The following is a 15,384-nucleotide window of genomic DNA, read 5'->3' as shown; positions in this document are numbered from 1 at the left end:
GGAAAAGTTAGAAGTTTAAAGAAAAAGTTGGGAACTAAACCAGACCTAAGTATGATCGCGAGAGCAAGTGACATTCACTTGGTTCAGTTACGGAAAATTTTATCCAATTTGGGACTTGTAATTCAGATTGTGTTTCTGCCTGCAAGGAGTGCCAGCGCTCATTATGTTATAGCACACGGTGACGTTACAACAGGTAATCGTTTGATCAGGTACAGTACAGTACAGAGAGGGCGTGTTAACAGGTCCAGTACTGGTTGCATAAAACATATAATGGTAACAATAGTATATATGTAGGTCTAGATGGGGATACAATAATGGTAACAATACTAGAGGTGGAGAAGAAGCATTTCCTTGGCTACGAAATGTGATGACATGATGGATCTTGGATTTGATGTTGGGTACAACAGGCACCTGCGACTGAGAGATGAGAAGGAACAACATGTAAACGCACAGTAATATGTACTGTAAGCATGATACTTGTACGCTAAATTAATTAAGCTGAGATGACAGATACAAGAAAATGAGCTAAGTACTCTAGGAGACATGTATGGTAGTAACAAGGCAAACCAGCTGCTATTAGTTGTTAAGCTTAGCTTGGCCGGAGAAAACTGCATATATGTAGTGTAGGTCCTAGCAATTGCACTGCGATTGTGCGGAGGTGTAGTACGTAGTAGTAGGGTAGAGAGTTGATGGAGTAATTTTTATTAATTGGCACACAGTAATTCAGTAAATCGTTGGATCGAGTAGCTATAGTAATACTAGAAATTGAATGGATCGATTCATTCGATGTGAAGTAAGATACTTACTGGGGAGGGGAGGGGAGGGGAGGGGAGAGGAGAGGAGAGGAGAGGAGGTCAGGCGAGGTCTTGGTCGTCGAAGTCGTCGGGGAAGGAATTGAAGAAGTCGGCATCGATGGGAAGGGAGGAGGAGGGCGGGTGGCGGTCGTCGGCGTCGACCTCCATCATGCCCATGCCCACGGCGGAGGCGGCCTCCGACTCCATCTCCCCCGGTGAGTCCTCCCACTCGTTCACGCCGCCCGGCGAGCTCATCTCGATGACTCGATTAATCCAACCACTTTTGGAATCTTGGATTGGATGATTGGATTTCCGATCCCCAATCTCCTCCTCCTCGCTTTGCCTCCTCCACTTCAACAACGACTTGTAGTTGTAGGTAGGGAGGGAGGGTACACCACAGCAGAGGCCACCAGCCGGCGTCGGCATCCAACTCCAAATGCTTTTCTTCCTTTCTGGCCTTTGTGTGTCCAATATTAATTGCTAGTGGACTCGACTAGACGTGAGGCCCATTTGTTGGCAAGTTTCTTCCCTTGTCTCTCTCTTGTGAGACGAATCTTTTAAACCTAATTGCTACATGATCTGATAATATGGTGCTATATTTAATATTTACTAATGACAGATTAATTAGACTTAATAAATTTATCTCATGGTTTACTGATGGATTCTATAATTAGTTTTTTTATTAGTGTCCGAACACCCCATACGACACGCTATATAATATTCGCTGCGACACGCCAAAACTTTATGACTCTGGATTTGAACACCACCTAAGTTGCCTCTTACTCCTAGTATTAATATCCAAAATACTGTATCAAACACACCAAATAAGCAAGTGGATGGTGGTGGTGGTGGGGCATCGGAGACATACAGTACACGTGCATTTCCCCAAGGAGAAAAGGAGGGCAGAGATGGAGTGAGTGGCTTTGACTTACGACGATATAGCACTAGCAGTACTCGTACTCCTAAATTTGTGTTGGTTTGTTGGACTATCTATGTGTGTAGTGCATGTGCGCGTGCAAGCCGCATTTTTGAAAGGAATTAATGTGTTTTTCTATAAAAAGAAAAGGAGAAAAGAAAGAATGAAGTTGCTTTAATTGATGAAGTTGTCTTGTGGGGTAGCAGCACTTTGAAGTGGTCGCTGTTCCCATTGGTGTATGTCGGTCGGAGCGGAAGACAATGCTTGATGGCCATGTGACAGTAGAGTATATAAGATGCCAGTCGTAAGATGTTACTACTCGTACGTAGACACACGGAGTATGGCAAGCAATGCAAAAATGTCCATTGGTTAGCAAGACTAGTGCTAGTGTAGTATAGTCTGTGGAGGAGTATTGACACCCCTTTATTATTTGCATTGCACTACTCACACTCAGCAAGCATTGTCTTTCACTTGAGTAGTACTAGGAGTGGTGCTCACTTGCACACTATTTCACTCCACTGCTCCAGTCCACAGTCCAGTGTGTTCACCTGCTCTACCCCAAGCCCAAGGGAATTGAAGCAAGCAGATGAGATGAGATCTGTGATGATGTGCTGCCTCCTCCTCCTCCTGGTCTCTGCCGCTGCCGGGGCCGAGGGCAAGTCGGAGGTGGCGCTCCTCCTGGAGCGCGTGAAGCCGGCGCTGCAGGGGGAGGGCGAAGTAGGAGGGAACGCGCAGCTGGCCACCTGGACCGCCTCCACCCCGCTCTGCCAGTGGCGCGGCCTCCGCTGGTCCACCGCCGCCACCCTCCCCCGCGAGCTCCCCTGCGGCAACCTCTCTGCAGGCCTCGCCCACCACCCGGTCCCGGACGACCTCCTCCTCCTCCTCTCCATCCGCCTCCCGGCCTCCGCCCTCGCCGGCCACCTCCCTCCCGAACTCGCCGCTTTCTCCGCCCTCGCCTCCATCTTCCTCGCCCACAACTCCCTCTCCGGGCCCATCCCCCTCGCCCTCGGCAACGCCCCCGCCCTCTCCCTCCTCGACCTCGCCTCCAACCGCCTCTCCGGCTCCCTCCCGCTCTCCATCTGGAACCTCTGCAGCGGCAACGCCCGTCTCTCCCTCCTCCGCCTCCACGGCAACGCCCTCCACGGCCCAATCCCCGACCCCGCCGCCCTCGCCCCCAACACCACCTGCGACGCCCTCAGCCTCCTCGACCTCTCCGCCAACCGCCTCTCCGGCCCCTTCCCCTCCTCCCTAGTCACCACCGCCTTCCCCGCCCTCCGCTCCCTCGACCTCTCCGACAACCGCCTCCACGGTCCCATCCCGCACGGCCTCGCCCCCATCCACTCCCTCAACCTCTCCTACAACAACTTCTCCGGCCAACTTCCCCCCGACCTCGCCTCTCTGCCGCCCGACGCCTTCCTCGCCAACAGCCCCGCGCTCTGCGGCCCGCCGCTGCCCCACCACTGCCTCCCCAGCAACCCCCTCACCTCCTCCGCCGTCGCCGCCATCGTCATTGCCCTCATGGCCGCCGCCGTCGTCCTGGCTTCCCTCTCCATCGGCTGGGCGCAGGGCCGTTGGAGGCGAGCGCCTTTGCCGCCGGAGGAAGGGACACTCACGGAGGACGGCGAGGGGAAGCTGGTGGTGTTCCAGGGCGGGGAGCACCTCACGCTGGAGGAGGTGCTCAACGCCACGGGGCAGGTGGTCAACAAGGCCAGCTACTGCACCGTCTACAAGGCCAAGCTGGCGGAGGGCGGCGGCAGCATCGAGCTGCGCCTCCTCCGCGAGGGCTGCTGCAAGGACGCCGAGTCGTGCGCGCCGGCGGTGCGCCGCATCGGCCGCGCGCGCCACGACAACCTGGTTCCGCTGCGCGCCTTCTACCAGGGGCGCCGCGGAGAGAAGCTGCTGGTGTACGACTACTTCCCCGGCAACCGGACGCTCCACGAGCTCCTCCACGGCCACGGGGAGCAGAGCCAGGGGATGAGGCCGGCGTTGACGTGGGCGCGGCGGCACAAGATCGCGCTGGGCGTGGCGCGCGCGCTGGCGTACGTGCACGCGGGGCACGGCGAGGCGCACGGCAGCGTGCGCTCGTCCAACGTGCTGGTGGACGAGTGGTTCGTGGCGAGGGTGGCGGAGTACGCAGTGCACCGGCTGCTGGTGGCGGCGGCGGTGGGGAAGGCGGACGGGTACAGGGCGCCGGAGCTGCAGTCGAGGGGGAGGTGCAGCCCGCGGACGGACGTGTACGCGTTCGGGATATTGCTGCTGGAGCTGCTGATGGGGCGGAAGGCGTCGGGAGAGCTGCCGGCGGTGGTGAAGGCGGCGGTGCTGGAGGAGGTGACGATGATGGAGGTGTTCGACGCGGAGGTGGCGCGCGGGGTGCGTAGCCCCGCGGAGGAGGGGCTGCTTCAGGCGCTGAAGCTGGCGATGGGGTGCTGCGCGCCGGTGGCTTCGGCAAGGCCCACCATGGCGGAGGTGGTGCGGCAGCTGGAGGAGGTCCGGCCCCGGAACAGCAGCCGGCCGTCGGCGATCTACAGCCCCGCCGAGCCCAGGAGCGACGCCGGCACGCCCACCGCCGCCGCCGTCTAATTCCAATATAATGTCGTCCCGACTCCGACCGTACATAACATACTCCAGTCCAGCTGGCCGGAGTATCATATCATATGCGTGCAGTGCAGTGCAGGCGTCCAGCACTCCAGCTACATAATCCTACGTACTACTACTAGTAGTAGCTGCTCCTACGTACTCCGTACTCTACTGTACGGAGTACTACTAGTAGATTTTCCTTTTCTCAACGCCTGTCTGCCTGCCCAAATATTAATCCTCTCTTCCTAAAAACATGACTCCAGTCCCCTACAAAAGGATGATCACTGCACTGATTTGGATATCTGGGCAAACACAGCCTTTTGCCCATTTGCATTGCATATGCTTGGTTTCATTAGTTTTAGGTCCTGTTTAGTTCGCGAAAAGAAAATTTTTAAGCGTCATATCGGATATTTAACCGGATGTCGGAAGGGGTTTTCGGACACGAATAAAAAAACTAATTTCATAATTCGTCTGGAAACCGCAAGACGAATCTTTTGAACCTAATTAATCCGTCATTAGCACATATGGGTTATTGTAGCACTTATGGCTCAAAAGATTCGTCTCGCGATTTCCCCCTAACTATGCAATTAGTTTTTTTAATCTCTATACATATGTCTAAATATTTTATGTGATGTTTTTTTTGAAAAAAAAATGGAAACTAAACCAGGCCTTATAATGAAATATAGTAGTATGTCAGGTCCTTCAAATTACATTCTGGTATTTGATCGTATACGACTATCTATGTGATGCTCCACGTTAGCACACATTTTACATACGCCTCCTGGATAGGGGGTGAAAACGGTACAGAAACGGACGGAAACCATCTTTATCGTTTTCGTTTTCATATTTTTTTTCGGAATCAGAATCAGAATCAGAAACCCCGGATATGAAAATAGAATTGAATATTATCGAAACTGAAAACGAAGCAAAAACGGCGCGAATACGGTAACGAAAATTTATCAGAATAAAAAACCCCTCAAACTGATAAATCCAATTGAATAAATTATCTATGTTTAAAAGAGTAATGTTGTTGATAAATCCCAATGTAGGACAAAAAATATTCTTATGTAATTTTAGATTTGCATAACAAATATTTTTTTAAAAAAAACAGCCAAACACCATGGTATTCACTATTTAGTGCTTAAAAAAGAATCATGGTATTTCAGTCACAACATTTCTGGTAATTCTGAGAAAATTTTCTGAAATTTCGAGAAAATTTCCGAAAAGTTTTCGACCGATTCCGAGTTCCGACGGAAATTGCCCTTATCATTTCCGATTTCATTTCTGAGAAAATATTTTCGAATTCGTTTCCGATTCCGAAAAATTCCGACCGACAGATTCTGTTTTCGAAAATAGGTCCGAAATCCAGAAAGTTTCCGTACCGTTTTCACCCCTACCCCTGGATCTCGCACTTCCGCAGCATATACAAATGCATTTCCCTCCTTCCCGCTGCAAGATGTACCCCAGTACTCCCTCCGTCTCCTAATACAATGGATTTTGACATTTTGCTTACACTGTTTGACCATTCGTCTTATTCAAAAAATTTTGAAATTATTATTTAATTTATTTGTGACTTACTTTATTATCCAAAGTACTTTAAGCACAACTTTTCGTTTTTCATATTTGCACAAAATTTTTGAATAAGACGAGTGGTCAAACAGTGCAAGCAAAATGTCAAAATTCCTTATATTAGGGGTTGGATGGAGTACTAACAAAGCCAAACACAAGGTCCTAGGACTGCTAATTGCTTGTCCCTCCATCCTATTTTGATCATCCTCTTAAAATTTTAAGATGTCTTCCCAAAATGATCATCATCCTAACATGTATATCTTTGTTTATTTGTGTAAGGAATTAATGTGCATCTTTAAATGTGTTGCATACAACCAAACAAGATTAATTTCTGTTGATGTAATGACATACAATATTTAAAACATGAGCTATTCACAGTATACTAAGCGATGAAGCATCTTAACTGATGGGAATTAATCTGAGAATAATGAATGTTTTGGCCGTGTCGTTGGCCTTGGTACCCTTTGCTTGGGTGTGTTTGGTTCTAAGACTAGGTGGGATGGGATGAAACCATCCCTGATTTTGAGGCTGGGATGATTCCACTCGCGTGTTTGGTTTGTAGAATAGGACGATCCCATTTTTTTGTTTGGTTGAAGGGATGAGGGAGGGATGGGATGGACGCTGTTTGCCACCAATGGCGACGCCGTTTGCAACAACCATAGCCGCCGCCGCCTCTGCCCTCACCTCCATCTCTGCCACCGAGGTGCGCCATGCCGCCGGACAGGAGGAAGCTACTGGTCTGGGGCACCGACAGGCCGGCGCGGTCGCGAAGGGACGCAATGCGGCGGGTGATGGCCTCGGCCTTCGCGCAGAGCAGCTGTGGCTTGGCGACGACGACGGTGGCGAGGTCCGCACGGGAGAGGGAGAGGGACAGGCCGGCGCGGTCGCGGAGGGACGCGATGCGGCGGCTGATGGCGTCGTCCTTCGCGCAGAGCACCCGCGGCTCGGCGACGACGACGGCAGCGAGGTCCGCACATAGGCCGGTGGAGAGGAGGGCGAGCACGGCATCAGGGTTGGAGCACGGAGTTGAGGCGGGAGAGCTTCGGGGACGACGACGGACGGTCGGGCCGCCTCCGGATCCGTCGGCGCAGCCCTCCCCATCGTCGGATCCGCCGCCGCCGCCTTCCCCACCACAGGATCCGGTGCCGCTGAGCCCCCCGACGCCGCCGCTGCCGAGCCTGTCGCCACCGCCGTCGCCTGAGCCGTCTTCCGGATCCGTTGGCGCAGCCCTCCCAATTGTCGGATCCACCGCCGCCGCCTTCCCCACCATAGGATCCGGCGTCGCCGAGCCACTCGACGCCGCCGCTGCCGAGCCTGCCGCCTACCTCCGTCGCCCGAGCCTGTCGCCACTGCCGTTGCCGAGCCTGTCGCGCCGCCTTCGACAAGCCCGCCACTGTCGCCCAAGCTGTCTTCCGCCGCCATCTCCTAAGGGTGAGCAGGGCAAGCGCACGAGCTGGCGTCGTCACGCCGTTCGCTCATTCCAGGTGGGACGAGTTTGTCCGCCAGTTTTGGCCGGATTAGTTGGTCCCGGATCTGATAGGAATATTCCTCTCTAGGGACCAACCCATCCCACTCACCCCTAAACCAAATACTCCTAAAAGTACGTTCATCCCATCCCATCCCATCCCATCTCAGCAACCAAACACTAGGGGATGATTAAAATGGAACTGGGGAGTACTACTATAGTAGAATGGAGCCCCCGAGATGGATTGACCCAAGATAAAGGTGCAGCTTCCCAAAGCAGATTGCTACAAGTGCACATCAATCTCCCAAAGAAAGATATTAGGACAACAATGTATACCATCCAAAAGTTTAAGACCTACTATGTATGAGGTAATCAAGTGGATCCAATAAACACAAAAAATCTAACAATGCGCGGCGGAATTGATAGAAAGGAGAGAGTCACATATAGGTGAGAAAATAATGTTTTTATTCCTTACTACCAAGTTGTAGGGCAATTGGTGGTTGTTATTTCCTACTTCCACAATATTTACTACAATATAAGGGTTGCATTTATTGTTTACAATTTGGTTCGGAGCACACTACTCTTAGAGCAAGGATAATAATACAACCAGCTGCTTACTGTATAGTTCTTTATAGCCTATCTCTCAGCTTACTCATGTAGTGGTTTACTCTTCACTATAAATATATGGTCCACATGTCTGTCTCACAGATTTTTTTTTGGTTCATGTGCCTAAGCTGGCTGTAGGGATGGCAATGGGGCTACACCCGTCGGGTTTCACTACCCCGTCCCCGCCCCCGAGGTGATGAAATTCCCCCGTTCGCCATCCCCATCCCCGTGCTCAGGGGAAGGTTTCTCACTGTCCCCGTCCCAGCAGCGGGTACGGGGCACCCGCGGGTCCTAGCACCCGACAAACAAACACCAATATACATAGAACAATTGAGCAGGAACAGATGATACAGAGTTTACAAATACAGTTCACACCAATGAAAGGAAGCAAGGGTGAAGAACTTCAAAATCCAATGTAGATGTACAATAGAAACAGAAACTTGATGCACCAGTGAATACGAGTGGCGCACACACTAAAGCAATAGATAAGTACTACATGTTGATGCTTCAAAATCAGATCGAGTTAATGCCGTGCAGGTAGCTTGCGTCTCGCGACGGCATCATCGCTCCTGGTCAGCAAGAGCAGAGAAAATGAGGGCGACGCCGCTGTGAGTCACTGGGGGTGGAGGTGGAGCAGGAGAGGGCGCCGCCGCGGGGAGCCAAGGCCGCCATGGCTCCAGTCACAAACTGACGACGGCGCTGCAATAGCGATGGCAAAGAGGCGGGCTAGACCGGCGAACTAGTGAAAATAGAGGAAAGGGGATCGGCGAATCTAGAAAAATGCGAAGGGGATCGGGACTTCTCTCCGTGCGAGTGCGACCATGCCTGCGAGCGGCGGCCAAGAGGAAGTGGGGACGGGATTGAAAAGTTAGGGTTTCTCTATATATATTGCTTCTAATTGGGCCTAAATGGACTGTAACCTAAGGAATTTGCTGATGGGCCGTCATATCTTGGAGCCCCATGGGGATACGGGGCCGGGGAGTGGTGGAACGGCCCCGCCCCCGGCCCACCCGATGGGGCCTGCTTTTGGCCATTTGTTACCCCGTGGGGGATGAATTTACCCCGATAGCTCACCCTAATAGAGGAATTCCCCACCGGAGAACGGGGAACGGGGCCCCATTGCCATCCCTAGCTGTCTGTAAACTTGCAGCCGCTTCTCATCTCTCTCCTCTCCTCTCTCATCCACCTCAGCATTCAGCCTTCTTATAGCCATCTATTATACTTGCTCTTAGTGATAAAATATAGGGTAGTACTACTTCTGCAATATAGGGTAACTATAGTGAGATCAACTCTAATAGAGTTGCTAGATAGCTTTATTCCAAGTTAAATTTCAGCAATTTTGATCAAAATACAAGCTCCAACCCAGATGGCTTGTATGGCTAGCCTGGATACTAGCCAAATTTGGCCATGCTATTTGGTTGGCCATTTTGTGGGCCCCACCATGAATCTCTCCTCATCCCCCTCTCTCTCCCGCATCTTTCCCGTTGTGGCCTCCCCATTCATCGCTATCGCCGACATCTGTCGTCGCCTTTACCACCATCCTTCGTGTCTTCCCCATCATCGTCTTCCCCGCCCCTGAAGGGGTTGTGCCCGCGTGTCCGAGTCCATCGACAACGGCAGTGTGCCGGTCCCTACGCTACCCCCTCCGACGGTAGTTGAGGATCTTGTCGCCCTACTGGGCTTCCAAGCGCTCCCCTCTCTTTCCCTATCCTCCTGAACCACCTCCCATGCTTGCCTCCATTGTCGTTGCCTCATCCGACGCTGCCCCCTTGGTCGCGCATTCAAGGCCGCGCCGATGGAGCAGGCGAGACACTACACGGGACTGGTGCAATCGCTCGTCGCCCGCGGTGGTGAACAACGCACTCTACAACCTCGTGGGCACCTACCCCAAGAGCCGTGCGCCTTATCACCGTCGACGTCGCTTCCCGCGCACCGATGGGTGGGTGGGGAAAACAAGAGAGAAGAAGAGAGGTGCTGAGAAACTGACATGCGAAGCTAGTAAAATTTGAAGAGTGGTAGATAGAGAGACTATTGGATCTAACAACAAATATGGAGAGGATTCTTTTTGGATAGCTTCCCAAATGGACAAATAGAGAGTAAGATTTGCCACTATGTTGGAGATGTTTTGATAAAGTACATATGTAGTACTATAAGTGTAGTGTGGTTGAAATCAAATTCGCATTAGGTTCTTCTTGTCAATTTCTATGGATTACTGTGTGTACTATCTATTTTCTTATATACAAGTTGCATTGGGTACATCATACATTGAGTGTCTTTGAATGGTGAATTTGTAAGCATCAACAGTAGTCCAGCAGAGCTTGATATGTGAAAAGGATTTAAGATTCATAACTAAATGAACAAAAAGTATGCTAAGATGGACACATAAATCACGTTGAAGCTAACTAATGCCGAAATATCTAAGAGGCTACACTACTTAAAAAAGGGCCAAAGGTGTCGGTTCCTAACAGGCCATAGGTGCCGATTTTTCATCCGGCACCAATTGGTCGGCACCAATACTAGCAACCGACACCTATATGGAAAATAGAACCGGCACCTTTAGCATTGCTCAGGCCAAAAAAAAAAGAGCCAGCTCGAATCCAAGCCGAACTTACCCAGTGCCGTCACCGCGCATGCGCCCATCTCAAAATCAAATTGATATCCCCAAACCCAAAATCATCCACAAATCGTCACCAAAATAAACTGACATCACAACAAATTCACAAAATAAAACATCAACAAAAATTATAGCTAGATGGATCCATGTCGATCTGAAGAGAAGAAAAAGAGATCGATGGCGGTGGCGGCGAGAGTAGTGGAGGAGGATCCAGATCTAGAGAAGAGGGGAGGGCGCCGCCGCAACCTGTCGCCCGTCGTCTCTCCTCTTGCGCCGCTACCTGCTGCGTCCCTTCCCGCCGGATCCAGCGGAGGGGATGGTGCCGCCGCAGCCCGTTGCCCACCGCCTGCTGCCTCCCCTCCCACCGTATCCGGTGGAGGGGAGGGTGCCGCTGCCACCCGTTGCCTACCGGCTCCCCTCTAGCCACCGCCGCTTGCGCGAGAAGTGAGAGAGCCGAGTGAGAGGAGAGAGAGAGAGAGAGACGAGCAGAGAGATGGAGAGAGAGATAGCAGATAAGGTTGACTCATATAGGGAAAGGCCAATGCGTCGCCGCGTCGGGCTAGATCGGCTCGGCGGCTCAACTCGGTTTTCTATAATTTATTATAGGTGCCGGTTTTTACGTAACCGACACATGTAGCATATCAAAGGTGCCGGGTTTTTTTAAAAAACCGGCACCTATACTATATGTGTCGGTTTTTCTTTAGAACCGACACCTATAGTTTCTTAAAGGTGCCGGTTTTTTGTATTTTCAGTCCGTGGAGGAGGAAAAATCACTATAGGTGCTGGTTTTAGCTGTTCCAGTACCTGTAGTGCCGATCTCTATGGGCTTTTTTATAGTAGTGCTACCAGAATTTGGCTCTCCAAATACCCTTATAGTGAGCCAATTCATTGAGCAAGTTTGGCCAACACATATAGTCGATTAGTCAGCCTGCCAAGGACATGATGTATACCTAAAATTCTTTTTTTTTACAAAAAGTTATATGCCATAGGAAAAAGGAAGGAAAAAAGAGACTGTGTTCAACCCAGAAGTCTTCCTAGCTACCTCCCTCCTCCGATGCCCTAAAACCCGATTTGATAACATTTTCATCCCTTCACATTTTTTTTGAACTTTCACAGGGGGAGAGCTTCCCCACCTGAATTTCATTAGCAAAGGTTTGTTAAAGGGGATTAGATTACATTAGACTAGGTGAAACCCCGCGCATTGCTGCGGGAATTTAGTATGATAACAATAAAAAAAACGTGTAAGATAGCTAGATAACATCAGATTAAGTAAATTAATGTGGTTTATGATAATTTAAATTTAAATAGTACGTAGAATGGTGATTCAAACGTAAAAAATAGGGTGGTATGACTTTATGGAAGAAGAAAAGTAGGGAGATAGTTTGGACCGTAGATTAATCATCTAAAGGCTAAAAACAATTTATGTATATGACTTAATTAGAGGAAAAAAGGAGAAAAATAATTTGGACCATAGATTAATCATTTAAGCACTAACTAAGTGAGGATGAACTATATAAGTATATAGGATATCATAAAACATAATAAAGATATACATTGAAACATTATGTGAATTATGTTGGATGATAATTTAACATGTTTGTATTTGAAAAGCTCTTAAATTATAAAAACTATAAAGATATATCATATTTGCATGATGTTTAAATGTGATGATTGTTAGTGGATGATGATGTGGCATCTTGTTAATTAGTGGATGATGATGTGGCATCTTGTTAGTGTATGATGATGTGGCATCTTTGCATGTTAAGCTTAAGGAGTTAGTGGAGGATAACTTTATAGTAAGATAGGATTTGAGGGGGAGGGGGGAAGAGTTCCTTACCAGGAGTCCACAACTACTCTATCCTCGCTATAGAGACGTTCCACCCAAAGCATGGCGTCCTCGATGTATTTAGCGATCAATATGAGCAAGGAATAGGTCATACTACGAAAAACAGCAAATGGACAGCTCAGATAGAGGTCCCCTCCTTCCCAAACACCACCAGAGATGTGTTGCAGTCTCTTCTTCTCCACTTCGGAGCTCACAGATCGGTGTTGGGACAATGTGTTTTTTTTGTGGAGGTTTACTCTTGTCGGCAATCTTTCCTTCGCAAGCAGCCACATGAAGAATTGGACCATCGGAGGGGCTTTACATTTCCAAATGAAACTCTAGTTTTGGCGAGAAAATTGCATATCTACCATCGCATAAGATTGGCTTGCAGAAATACCATCACTTAAATTGGCTTCGCTAGAATACCACTCCCAACTAGAACGGCTTCGCCAAAATGCCATTTTGGACAAAAATGACCCTGCATCTGTCTCTTCCACCTCCGGCACGAGCAAACGGCAATGGTGCGCGGCGTAGTAGTGGCAGGTGAGATGAGGAGAGGTCGACGGTGGTCTTCTTCGGCGAGTTCGTCCGCCTCACCTAGCTGCGCGGCCCCCAACGCCTTTAGTCTCCACGACGCGCCGCCTCCGTCGCCGACGAGTTCGACGAATCATCCCCGTTGCCGGCGAGTTCATCTGCTGCCTCGACGCACCGCCCCATCTGACGGAGCGTGGGGCTCCTCACCGGGAGACCGCGCTGGCCCCCCTTTGCCGGTTCGGCCGGGGACCCTGGGTGAGACTCTAAGCTCCCAATCTGTGGAAGGTTCGCGAGACAGGAAGCACACAAGACGCCGGCGATGTATACAGGTTCGGGCCGCTGAGAAGCGTAATACCCTACTCCTGTGTTTTGGGAGATCTGTGTATGAAGGAGCTACAAAGTATGAGCCAGCCTCTCCCTCGTTCTAGGTTCCCAATCTAGAAAAGTCCAAAAAAATCTCTTCTCTCAGTGGGCAAGGTCCTCCTTTTATATCTTAAGGGGATACCACATGCACCATTTCCCTCTTTTTTGTGGGGACTTCCCCCACCTTTTCATAAATGGACGGAGATTTGTATCGTTGCCGTCCGAGTCACCTTCTGATGGGACGGCCCACAACTACCTCCACTTTCGCCGGGAGCAGATGCGACGTGGAATTGTGGCCACCTGCTGACGACATGACCGGAGTCAGACCAGTCACGTCGGTCATTCTTGTCCACCACGTGTCAGCTTAGCAATCTACATGTTCGCCCTTCTTCACACAACATCTTGCTTGTAATGGTTAGGATGAAGCCTGGCATATATCTGATCAGGACTAACGTGCCATCTCTGGGAGGTAACACGCTAGCTCCAGCTGGGGACGAGCGCCTAGAAGCCCTCGTCCTGACGGGATGGGGCGAGGCGTGCGTCAGACCGCCTGTCGCCACCTAACCCGCGATCTGACCGGTCTGTGACTGGTCACAGACCGGATAAATGAGTGCACTGCACTGCGTTACATGCGGCGTGACACGCTCAGCCAAACCGCAATAAATGTGGTTAGGTGAGCCCCACTGTGCTCACCTAACCCATACACGCGGAGCGAAAACCCACGAGGGGTCGGGGCGCCTCGGCCCTCGGGGCCGAGGCGGGTGCGGCCCGACCCCCTCGGGGGGACTAAGAGGAGGGCGAACACATCACCCTCGGGCCCGACGTCCCCCGAGGGTGCCAGGCCACGTGGGCGTTTGTGTCTGCCTCAAACCTCTAGTCATGATACTCTTGATCCCATGTCACCGACACCATCCTCAACGAGTTCTTCCGCCGCACCTCAACGCGTCACCCTCATCGCCGGTGAGTTCGTCCGCTCCGCTTCCGTCGCCGATGAGTTCGGCCCCATCAACGTTGATGACGTCGGCTATGGCCTCCTCCTAGCGCAGCGGGCAGGATGAAAAGGTGGGGACGACGAGGAGGGCAGCGCCCCCATCGTCGCCGGCAAGGTGGCACCGGTGGCTGCCGACAAGCTCCTCCGGCATTGGAGGAAGGGAGATGAACCAGGGTCATTTTTGTCCAAAATGGCATTTTGGCGAAGCCGTTCTAGTTAGGAGTGGTATTTTAGCGAAGCCGATTTAAGTGATGATATTTCTGCGAAGCCAATCTTATGCAATGGTAGATATGCAATTTTCTCAGTTTTGGCGAGGGGGTAGAGGAGCTGGGATACTTTCATAAATCTGCTTGGTGCAGACTAGGCCAACCCGGCCCCCGTCTTCCGTGTGTCTAATATCTTTGTGGTTTTGAAGCATTTCTTCCTGCAACATCTCTGTAAGGTGGTGGGAGCTGGTCTTTTGCAGCTGTCGAGAGCCTGCGAATGCAATGTCGCTAGAATTTGATAGGAAGAGCCGTATGGCTAGCATGAATCTTGAAGATGCTCTAGGCATGAGGAGCCATGGATGGACGATACCGTAGTAGGAGTGAGTATGTACTTTTACAGTACAACTTTGCATTGATGCAAAGGTTCGTTGGAAGATTGTTAAGCGCTGCAAAATGGGTTCATAAGATTGTTGACTACTTGAGACAAGGAGAGGAAGCAGACAGGTCGATCTAAAAACGCATCACTGCTATTGCAATTTTTATTGGTGATCCAAGACACGTCTTGATCGATCGAGGGAGGCAACAAGTACGAATACTAATAAAGGAGATGGATCCAGAAATCGAATCAAGAAAAGATACTACTCCCTCCGTCTCAAAATAAGTACATTTTTACACTATTTATCTTTAACATTTGACCGTTCGTCTTATTTAAATTTTTTTTATGATTACTATTTTTATTGTTATTAGATGATAAAACATGAATAGTATTTTATGTGTGACTAATTTTTTTAAAATTTTTCATAAATTTTTTAAATAAGACGGATAGTCAAATGTTGGACACGGATTTCTACGGCTGCATTTATTTTGGGACGGAGGTAGTACTAGGACTGTCAGCTGTCCGGCTGCTTGCTTGATCGTACTGTT

At 50.3% G+C, this 15,384-nt stretch overlaps 1 protein-coding gene and 1 long non-coding RNA gene across 2 annotated transcripts; one reads left to right on the top strand and one right to left on the bottom strand.

Moving 5' to 3' along the window:
* Window positions 1-132: 132 nt before the first annotated feature.
* On the bottom strand, window positions 133-1,209 carry LOC136351308 (uncharacterized). Its single transcript, XR_010734299.1, has 2 exons — window positions 807-1,209; window positions 133-417 (listed from the first exon to the last, which is right to left on the bottom strand). It is a non-coding gene; the product is annotated as an uncharacterized lncRNA (long non-coding RNA).
* Window positions 1,210-2,247: 1,038 nt separating this feature from the next.
* On the top strand, window positions 2,248-4,707 carry LOC4346347 (putative kinase-like protein TMKL1). Its single transcript, XM_015794336.3, has one exon. It carries the CDS (start codon window positions 2,302-2,304, stop codon window positions 4,288-4,290), a length of 1,989 nt encoding a protein of 662 aa, XP_015649822.1. The 5' UTR covers window positions 2,248-2,301; the 3' UTR covers window positions 4,291-4,707.
* Window positions 4,708-15,384: the final 10,677 nt, after the last annotated feature.

Source organism: Oryza sativa, chromosome 8, assembly GCF_034140825.1.
Source record: "Oryza sativa Japonica Group chromosome 8, ASM3414082v1".
NCBI classification, from domain to species: domain Eukaryota; kingdom Viridiplantae; phylum Streptophyta; class Magnoliopsida; order Poales; family Poaceae; genus Oryza; species Oryza sativa.
Note: the sequence above shows the minus strand (reverse complement) of the source record. Positions and strands in the feature narration are given on the sequence as shown.